General features: G+C 51.6%; 1 protein-coding gene across 2 annotated transcripts in view; it reads left to right on the plus strand.

The window, feature by feature from the left end:
- The window catches only part of UCK2 (uridine-cytidine kinase 2), an 88,421-nt gene extending 83,883 nt beyond the window's left edge, over positions 1 to 4,538 (plus strand). For both annotated transcript variants that reach the window (XM_020904607.2, XM_020904609.2), the window contains exon 7: positions 530 to 4,538. In XM_020904607.2, coding sequence (XP_020760266.1) covers positions 530 to 669 — 140 coding nt within the window. In that variant the 3' untranslated portion in view covers positions 670 to 4,538. The remainder of the gene's footprint in view (positions 1 to 529) is intronic.
- The last annotated feature ends 5,331 nt before the right edge of the window (positions 4,539 to 9,869 follow it).

Genomic DNA, 9,869 nt, shown 5'->3' on the forward strand with positions numbered 1-9,869 from the left:
GGAGCTGTGTTCTTGGGGCGTCACCCCAGAAAGCACTTGATGTTCATCTTGTTTTCAGTGATGTTAGCACTGATCATGTGCTTGAAGCATATGATTTGTTTCTAAGGCTAAGGAAGGAGAGTCCAGTCTTACCTTTGGAGGAGAGGGCCTTCTGTGGGGTTCCCTGTCTTTGGGGTGGGGAACTGGCAGGTTTCCTGGTGGAATGGTGTCAGAACAAAGGCCAGTCCTCAAGTCTGCATTTGGGTTGATTGCTTCCATCCAGTTCGTGCCTCTGATTGCATCTTGATAGGAAGCCGTATGTTCAGGGCTTACTGTGTCCCGGACTGTCCTACTCTGAGAACTCGTGTGCGGGGTCACATGAGCCCCCATAGAGGTCTGGGGAGGTGGGGGACTTGCCCACGGGCAGTGGAGCCGGCTTCCTGGAGCGGTTCTTCGTCTGCAGCTCCGGTGTGCCCTCCACCCAAACAGCCCCGCAGACCTGCCCCCTCCCGCGCGTGCCCCTGACGCTCTGCCCTCTTCTGCTCCGCAGTGGCCATCAACCTCATCGTGCAGCACATCCAGGACATCCTGAACGGGGGGATCTCCAAGCGGCAGACCAACGGCTATCTCAACGGCTACACCCCTTCACGCAAAAGGCAGGCCTCGGAGTCCAGCAGCCGGCCCCACTGACCCCGTCTCCAGGGGCCCGGAGGAGGGGGCAGGAGGCACTGTGCACCCATGCATATGGTTTCCTGTGACATTGCTGTATTTAAGAAAACACCACGGAGATGAAATGCCTTTTTTTTTTTTTTTGGTACTTTGGAGCGATGAATTGAAACACAAGTTGACCCTGAGCTTAAATGACAAACTGTGCCAACTACTACTGGTGATGCCTAATTATGAGTCCAACGTGTAACCAGTTATAAATACATATATATATATACATATATATATATATATAAAAGGATCTATTTTTGTGTAAATGTACAAATACTGTACAGCTGTTTGCCGTAAGTATTCTGCAGGAGGGCCTGTCCTTCAGTGTGTTGGGGGCTGGACCTGGGGTTTCACTGGAGGCCTGGTGCCCGGCGTGTGCCCGGCAGGGCAGGTTCAGGTGGCTGTGGAAAGGAGGCTCGGGGCTCGTGGCTCTCAACATCTGTGCGACTCACTGGAAGTGGAGTTTGGAAACTTTGATCGCCTCCCCTGTCAGATGCTACCTTCTTGGAGCTGGAGCTTTAGGATAATGTGGATAAGAGATCCTCTTTTATTTTTTCTTCTCTCTCTTTTTTTTTTTTTTCTGAGTTGAAATTAGGCAAGACCTCAATTAAAAAATCAAACTCAGGGAAGAAGCCCACTGCAGGGCATGAGTCTTCTGTGTTTTCTTCTTGCCCCCACCCCACCTCTGGCTGCTCAGGCAGCTCTCTGTTTCCTTCCTTACTCACCCGCTTCCGAAAACCAGAGCGGTTCCTCTCTCCTTCCCTGTTGGGGATGCGATGGGGTCGCTTCCTGACAGAGTGGGGAAAGAGGGACTGTGTCTGTCGTGGTGTGCCTGAGATGCTGACGTCTTCCGGGGAGGTCACCAGTGATAGTCCTCGGGCTTTCCCCCAGATGGTGGGGTGCACAGTGGACCCTCGCAGCCTGGGCGTTGGTTGAGCACCTCTCCTGGCAGCCAGCCCCTCCCAGGGCGGCCAGGGAGCTCTGCTGTATGGGGAGCTGTCGTGTTTGTTTCTCAACCTGAGGGGTTTGCAGCGAGGTGAAGACAGCAGGGGCCGTGACAGGCAGCATCCCGGCCATGCTGATTCACTTATCTACCATGCAGCCACGTCAGCTGGCGGCTGGGCACAAGAGGCGGGAAGGAAGAGTAGTGTTTTTAAATTACAACTTGGAGTCTCAGGCTGAAAACATTTGGGGTGGAGAATTCGAGCTTTCCCCGAGGCTCCGTCTTGGTGGAAACTTCCTTCTTTGGAAGCAGTACAGATTCCTGAAGATTCCTGGTGGGGGGCGCTGGAGGAAGCAGCGGACCTAGTGAGATGGAGAAGCTGTGAGTATAGTGTGCTAAGCCTCATCTTTGAACTGCAGAAGAGCCAGAGCCTTTTCATCTCAGCGTGAACCATCTCAGGGCTTGATAGGCTATGCCCTTAGTTATTCCCTTGTGGCTGCCACAGCCTGAAACATTTTGGGGATCCCTTCTCCTTCCACTGCTTTTGTAGCCCCTTGGAGCCACTCTGATAGATCCAGCACCATTAGCTCTAGGCACATCGAGTTGTTCTGTAGGCTCAGCCTCACCTGGTTTGCTTCCCCCTTTCTGGACTCCATTTGACTCTAACTCTGTTGGGCTGTGTCTAAAAGTCGAACCTAATCCGCAACAGGGCTTTGCCACCCCTGAGACCTCCAGGAGACTGGACTGCTCTGGAAGGAGCCCCCAAGGGCAGCAGCTGCTGAGTTGGGGCAGGGGAAGGCCCCTAAGGTGCCTGCTCTGAAGGTCAGTGCCCGGCGGGTTGGCTGAGTTCTGAACCCGCATTTCCAAATCAGTGTTGATTATCTTTCCAGTCACGCCTTGTGTAGCTCTGAGGTGAAGGGTGGATGGCAGGCCTGGGTTAGCCCCCTGCTCTGTGGGGGCCTGTCTGTGGCCGTCTCGGGGAGCCTTGGCCTTTTGGTGGGTAGCACGCTTAACTTTACTTGACGCTCCCAGGTGCCAAACCATTCAGTGCCTTGGCTGTCTGTCCTACTGCCTTGGAAGATGGAGTCTTCTCATCTCTGAGCCTTGACTGACTTAGCTGCTTTTTCATCTACTCGTGGTGTTGGGACCAAGCCTCCAGGGTTTTCCGAGTAGCTCTGTCCTTGGTGGGAAACAGTTCTCAGGCTGCCCTGCCTCTCGGTAAAGTCAAAGTGTTAGTCACTCAGTCGAGTCTGACTCTTTGCCATCCAGTGGACTGTAGCCCACCAGGCTCCTCTGTCCATGGAGTCCTCCAGATGGGACTACTGGAGTGAGTAGCCATCCCCTTTTGCGGGGGATTTTCCAGACCCAGGGTTTGAACCCGGGTCTTCTGCATTGCAGGCAGGTTCTATACTGTGTGGCCACCGGGGAAGCCCCGCCTCTTGATATCTTGGCCCGTTGGCTGGGGGCTCGCTGGCGGTGCTAATGACTCCTCTGGTTCTGTGACACAGAAGGTCTGGGCCAAGGAGGGGATGGGAAGCTCTGCCCTGTGGGGACCCCAGCATTTAGCCAACTGTGCATCTATCTGAACTTGCGCTTTCTATGCGGCAAATCCTGGAGTTGGTATTTTAAGAGCCACTGGATCTCTGTTTTTGCTGGAGCATCGGATAGAATTATGAGGTCAGAGATGGATACTGTTTGCTGTCTGGAGAGGCAGCACGGATGAGCAGAGTAGGGCAGGGTTGGCTGTGTATGCACGGGAGTTTCTTGGCTTCAGAGACGCCCAGTGGCACCTGCTTCTCGCACTGTGCAGGTGTTGTCCAAGGACCATGTGTTTACAACAGGCGTTGTGTCGTGGACAGTCCTGGGCCCACACTCCTTCTCGCTAATGGAACTTCTGCCTTCCTGGGTTTCTTGTTCTTGGCAGCCTGAGACCAACAGGAGCAGAGAGCTGGAAGTGTGTATAAGGAAGATGCAGTGTTGTTACCTCAGGCATCACTGGATTTGGAGTGGGTAGGGTGGGCCCTCGAGAGGCGATGGTCTGTGAAGAACAGGCCATGGAGGGTAATGCAGAAGTCTCCAGTTCACCCTTCAGAACCTGTAAACTGCAACAACCCACTGTGGTCTTGGCTGCTGGACGGTCAAGGACTTTGGCTTCCTGCCTCTCCTGGGCTGGCCTGGACACTTGTCGTGGTGCCCGGGGTGAGATGTCAGCCTCTTGTGAGGCTGCGAGGTCCGGCTTGCGTGCAGGAGGCTCCGGAGCCCAGCTGGTTCGGGCATCACCTCCTTGGCCATTGTTGTGTGGCTTCCCTGATTCAGCAACCTTGACCTGCCCCAGGGCCCAAAGCCATTGGCAGAAACTTGTAGCCTCTCACAGGGAAATGTTCTCCTCTACCCTGAGTCTCCCACCTGCCTGTCAGTGACCACATGGGTGAGGCAGGCGAGGGTGGTTCCAGGTCTCAGGGCTGGGCTTCTGGAAAGCTGGCTTCTCTGCCACTCCTACCCTTCGCCCTGACCTCAGGGTAGAGTGGGCAAAGTCTCTGTGTCCCAGCAGATGAGAGAGAGTGACAGCATGCTCGGGTAGCCATTGGGGCGAGTCTAGAGCCGAGTCCCCCCTTTGAACTTGGTCTCTGCGCCTTCTGTGGCCCTCCTCAGGCAGTGGGCTGGCTTCAAGGCACTGTCTGGCCACCCTTAGAGGTGGCGCGTGCCTGGCTGGCCCTGCCTCGGGAACAGGGTGAGTAGGTAAATAGAGACATAGGCCTTTTTATTTTTTGTTTTTTGGTCTTTCAGATGCTTGCACTTTCTTCTTTTCCTCCTACTGCCCTGCACTTACTTGTTAGCACTTACGTAAATGACCACATACTCTGTACTTCGCTGTAAATAAAAACTGAACAGAAAAGAACCCACTCTTGGCTCCTTTGTGGTGCTTGTGCAGGAGGAACAGTGACTGAGGCCAGTGGGTGACAGGAGGGGTAGTGCTGTAGGCCTTTGCTGGCTGGATATGGGCGCCAGCCCGTTGTCGCTGAGCTTCCCCATCGTCTGCTGCGCCGCAGGCCTCTGTGCGTGCACTTCTGCTCCATCCCTGAAGGCCAGGCCAGTCCCTGGGAGGCTTCTGTTCTCTGGCTCTGGCTGGCTCTGCTTCCTCTGAGGTCGTCCAGTTTGTGCAGTGTCTTCCCTCCCTCCCCTCCCTTTGCCGTCCCTTCCTCAACTCCAACAGTAAAAGCCAAAACAAAACCTTCTAAACCCTTATTGGGTGGAGGAGAGTTGGCATTACAACAATGAACAACTTCAAGCTGAATACATGTGTGTGATTACCTTAAGTGTCTATATTTAGTTTATAGTCATACAATCAATGCAGATAACCATCGACCTCCTTGTTATCAAAAGATCTAGGCCACCCACTGCCAGAGATCGTAAAATAATTAAAATAATTGGCTTTTGCCCTCTTTGTAGCACCCAGTCCCCCTCGCCCCCCACCTTCTCAGCTTCCCTTTCGTCCCTTCACCCGCTGTTCCCAGGCGCCTCATCACCCTCATCGCTGTGCAGAGCTGCCCTGCTGTTCCCAGCCACTCGTCCCAAGGACGGGGGACCCACCGAGGAGTCTGGGTCCAAAAGAACTTGAATTTCAGAAGAATCCGTCTCAGAAGGCTGGTGTGTGTGTGTGTGTTTTTAATTTTATTTGGCTGCACCAGGTCTTAGTTGCAGCGCTTGAGATCTTTGATCTTTGTTGCAGCATGCGGACTCTTCAGTTGAGGCATGCGAACTGCTAGCTGCAGCATGTGGGGTCTAGTTCCCTGACCAGGGAAAGAACCTGGCCCCCTGCATCCCAGCGAGGAGTCTTAGCCACTGCACCACCAGGGAAGTCCCAGGCTGGTGTGTTTTTGAGTAACACATAGGTGTGTATTATCAAGCTTGGTGATTACCTGCAGGCAGATGAAGACCTTGTGAGCCATGGTTTTCCAACCACTTTAGCTGTGATCTGGCTTTCTCTGCACATTGCTCTCGCACCTCCCCGGTCTGTGTGCCATGTCTGGAGCTGGGTGCTTTGCTTGGCTCTGCTTCTGTACTGTCCGTGGGGGGCAGTGCTGCAGGCCAGTGAGCTCAGCTCCGCTCCTTGCCGTCCGTGGGGGGCAGTGCTGCAGGCCAGTGAGCTCAGCTCCGCTCCTTGCCGTCCGTGGGGGGCAGTGCTGCAGGCCAGTGAGCTCAGCTCCGCTCCTTGCCGTCCGTGGGGGGCAGTGCTGCAGGCCAGTGAGCTCAGCTCCGCTCCTTGCCGGTCGTGGGGGGCAGTGCTGCAGGCCAGTGAGCTCAGCTCTGCTCCTTGCCGTCCGTGGGGGGCAGTGCTGCAGGCCAGTGAGCTCAGCTCTGCTCCTTGCCGTCCGTGGGGGGCAGTGCTGCAGGCCAGTGAGCTCAGCTCTGCTCCTTGCCGTCCGTGGGGGGCAGTGCTGCAGGCCAGTGAGCTCAGCTCTGCTCCTTGCCGTCCGTGGGGGGCAGTGCTGCAGGCCAGTGAAGCTCCTGAGCTGCCCGCTTTCCGTCCCACGCATCTGTCACAGTGTCCTTTGAGCCACCCACTGCTCCACAGCCTGGACTCACTAGTTTGATGAGTGAGTAAGTGCTGCTTGAGTTGAACCAGCTCGACTCAGATTGAAAGAAACCTGTGAGGACCTGCATAAAAGTTCTACAGATGAGAGGTGGAGGAGACCTAGGATGTGGGAAAGTAGCTTTGAGAGAAGGGGCCACAGGGATTGATTTCTGTCATCATCTGGTGCTGAGGGCCGTCTAAAACAGTTTAAACACATTTGCTAAAACCCAACATGAAGTTAACTTTCCATGGTTTATCTTCTCAATAAACCATGAACCAAAACAACAAATTAGCCAGTGGAATCAATTTGAGCCAGGACTAAAGATTTATCCGGGGCTTCCCGGGTGGCCCAATGGTAAAGAATCCACCTGTCAATGCAGGAGACACGGGGTTTGATCCCAGGGCTGGGAAGGTCCCCTGTGGGAGAAAATGGTAACTCACTCCAGTGGTCTTGCCTGGGAAATCCCATGGACAGAGGAGCCTGGCGGGCTACAGTCCACGGGGTCACAGAGTCAGACACAACTTAGCAACTAAACAACAACATCAAAGATTTGTTTATTCAGACATCTCCTCCAATGAATGTGTAGGAGAATGTGAAATTGTGCATTGCACAAACTCATTTTTCACATAGGGCAAATCTGTGCTTGGCATGCCCTTTCACAATGAGGTGCCCACGATGTGTTGCTGAGTGAGGATGAAGTGGCCTTGCATTCACCACAGCTGAGAGCTGACTGCCCTGGGCCAGGGAAAGCCAGCCTAACCTCTCTTTACAGGCTCACGTGTCACATGGGGTTTTACCTGACAGGCCCAGGAGGCTCTTAGCAAGGGAATAAGAGCTGAGGATATTTCCAGATTCCTCTTTATCAGTACCATGTACACCATGTACTTTCTTTCCAGTTCCTGAAATTCCTGACTTTGATGATAACTCCTGGGACTTTACCAGTCTTCAGTCCTGCAAAGTATGTAAGCAATGTGGTCCTGCTCCAATTTTACAGAGGAAGCTAGGAAGTGGGTCAAGCTGTAGGAGAGGCTGTCTGGCATATGTCTTCCATCTAGCGGTAGAACCCATTTCTCACCAGGAGATGGCCTTGGGTTGTTGGGCTAATGCTATTTATGAGAGTTGTCCGGCCTAGAAATCTAGACTTTTTTTTTTTTTGGAAGATCTTTATTAAAGTCTTCACTAGGGAGATGAGGAGCATCAGCTCCTACTTGTTAGTTTCTCTATTGCTGCAATCTACTGTGGTGTTGGCCATCATCACTCAGTTCAGTTCAGTTCAGTTCAGTCGCTCAGTCGTGTTCAACTCTTTGCAACCCCATGAATCGCAGCACGCCAGGCCTCCCTGTCCATCACCAACTCCCGGAGTTTACCCAAACTCATGTCCATTGAGTCGATGATGCCATCCAACCATCTCATCCTCTGTCGTCCCCTGCTCCTCCTGCCCTCAATCTTTCCCAGCATCAGACTCTTTTCAAATGAGTCAACTCTTCACATCAGGTGGCCAAAGTATTGGAGTTTCAACTTCAGCATCAGTCCTTCCAAGGAACACCCAGGACTGATCTCCTTTACGATGGACTGGTTGGATCTCCTTGCTGTCCAAGGGACTCTCAAGAGTCTTCTCCAACACCACAGTTCAAAAGCAAGTTCTTTGGCGCTCAGCTTTCTTCACAGTCCAACTCTCACGTCCATACATGACTACTGGAAAAACCATAGCCTTGACTAGAGGGATCTTTGTTGGCAAAGTAATGTCTCTGGTTTTTAATATATATCTAGGTTGGTCATAGCTTTCCTTCCAAGGAGTAAGCGTCTTTTAATTTCATGGCTGCGGTCACCATCTGCAGTGATTTTGGAGCCCCCAAAAAGAAAGTCTCTCACTGTTTCCACTGTTACCCCAAATATTTGCCATGAAGTGATGGGACCAGATGCCATGATCTTAGTTTTCTGAATGTTGAGTTTTAAGCCAAATTTTTCACTCTTTCACTTTCATCAAGAGGCTCTTTAGTTCCTCTTCACTTTCTGCCATAAAGATGGTGTCATCTGCATATCTGAGGTTATTGATATTTCTCCTGGCAATCTGGATTCCAGCTTGGGCTTCCTCCAGCCCAGCATTTCTCATGATGTACTCTGCATATAAGTTAAATAAGCAGGGTGACAATATACAGCCTTGACATACTCCTTTTCCTATTTGGAACCAGTCTGTTGTTTCATGTCTGGTTCTAACTGTTGCTTCCTGACCTGCATACAGGTTTCTCAAGAGGCAGGTCAGGTGGTCTGGTATTCCCATCTCTCTCAGAATTTTCCACAGTTTATTGTGACCCACACAGTCAAAGGCTTTGGCATAGTCAATAAAACAGAAATGGATGTTTTTCTGGAACTCTCTTGCTTTTTCGATGACCCAGCAGATGTTGGCGATTTGATCTCTGGTTCCTCTGCCTTTTCTAAAACCAGCTTGACCATTTGGAAGTTCATGGTTCAGGCTGAAGCCTGGCTTGGAGAATTTTGAGCATTACTTTACTAGTGTGTGAGATGAGTACAATTGTGTGGTAGTTTGAGCATTCTTTGGCATTTCCTTTCTTAGGTATTGGAATGAAAACTGACCTTTTCCAGTCCTGTGGCCACAAATTTGGCCAAGTTTTCCAAATTTGCTGACATATTGAGTGCAGCACTTTCACAGCATCATCTTTTAGGATTTGAAATAGCTCAACTGGAATTCCATCACCTCCACTAGCTTTATTTGTAGTGATGCTTCCTAAGGCCCACTTGACTTCACATTCCAGGATGTCTGGGTCTAGGTGAGTGATCACACCATCATCACTGGGGCTCGTTAAAGATACTACTATGATCTATTCCTGAAGATTCTGATTCTGTAGGCCCTAGGGAGAGGACCTTTTATAACAAACTATAAGATCAGATGTATAGGCCAAATTGAAGCCTTGTGTATTTATTCTTATAGACTGTTCACAGCACTGGGGAGCCCATTTCTGCCCCAAATGTCATCTGTGCTGTTTAAAGCTCTTCCCTGCCTGATGGGACTGGAAAGGGGGGGGGGGGTTAAATTCTGCTCAGAAGCTCATTCAAGTATAGCACTGCCCTCTTAAGTTGTTAGACATCTTCACCCCACACCCCATCACCAGGAGACACTAGAGTATGGCTGTCCTTGGGGAGTTCCTAGGATGTCCTGGCGAGTGGGGCAGGCTTTCAGAAGTCACATAGTCCAACGTGCTTTTAGTCATGGAACCCTTCGTCAAGTCTTCCTTGGAGTCTCAATGTTGAAAGCAGAAATGCAGCATCTCCCTTGAGAACTCTCAGGGTTTTCTTTGAAACCACTGAAGTCCAATCCCTTCATTTCACAGATGAGGAACCTAGGCCATAGGCAAAACGACTGGGTCCAGATCCCACTGCAGGGCTGTAGGTCTGCAGTGGATTTGATTTGGGATTGGAAACAAAAGCCCCTCCTCCTTTTAGCGCTTCTCCAGGGCGAGTGTTGGCAGCAGAAATTGAGGCTGCTATTGGACTGATTCTTTTTGCAGCTGCAGGAAGAAGGGCCTGGTTTGGAGAACAGGAGAAGGTTAAGAGACAGATTCGAGCGTCTTTTAAAAATTGCATTTGGTTCGTTGGAGTCAGCTGAGTTCTGTAAAAGGGCTTCCACCTTCTGC

Source organism: Odocoileus virginianus, chromosome 5, assembly GCF_023699985.2.
Source record: "Odocoileus virginianus isolate 20LAN1187 ecotype Illinois chromosome 5, Ovbor_1.2, whole genome shotgun sequence".
Classification (NCBI taxonomy): Eukaryota; Metazoa; Chordata; class Mammalia; order Artiodactyla; family Cervidae; genus Odocoileus; species Odocoileus virginianus.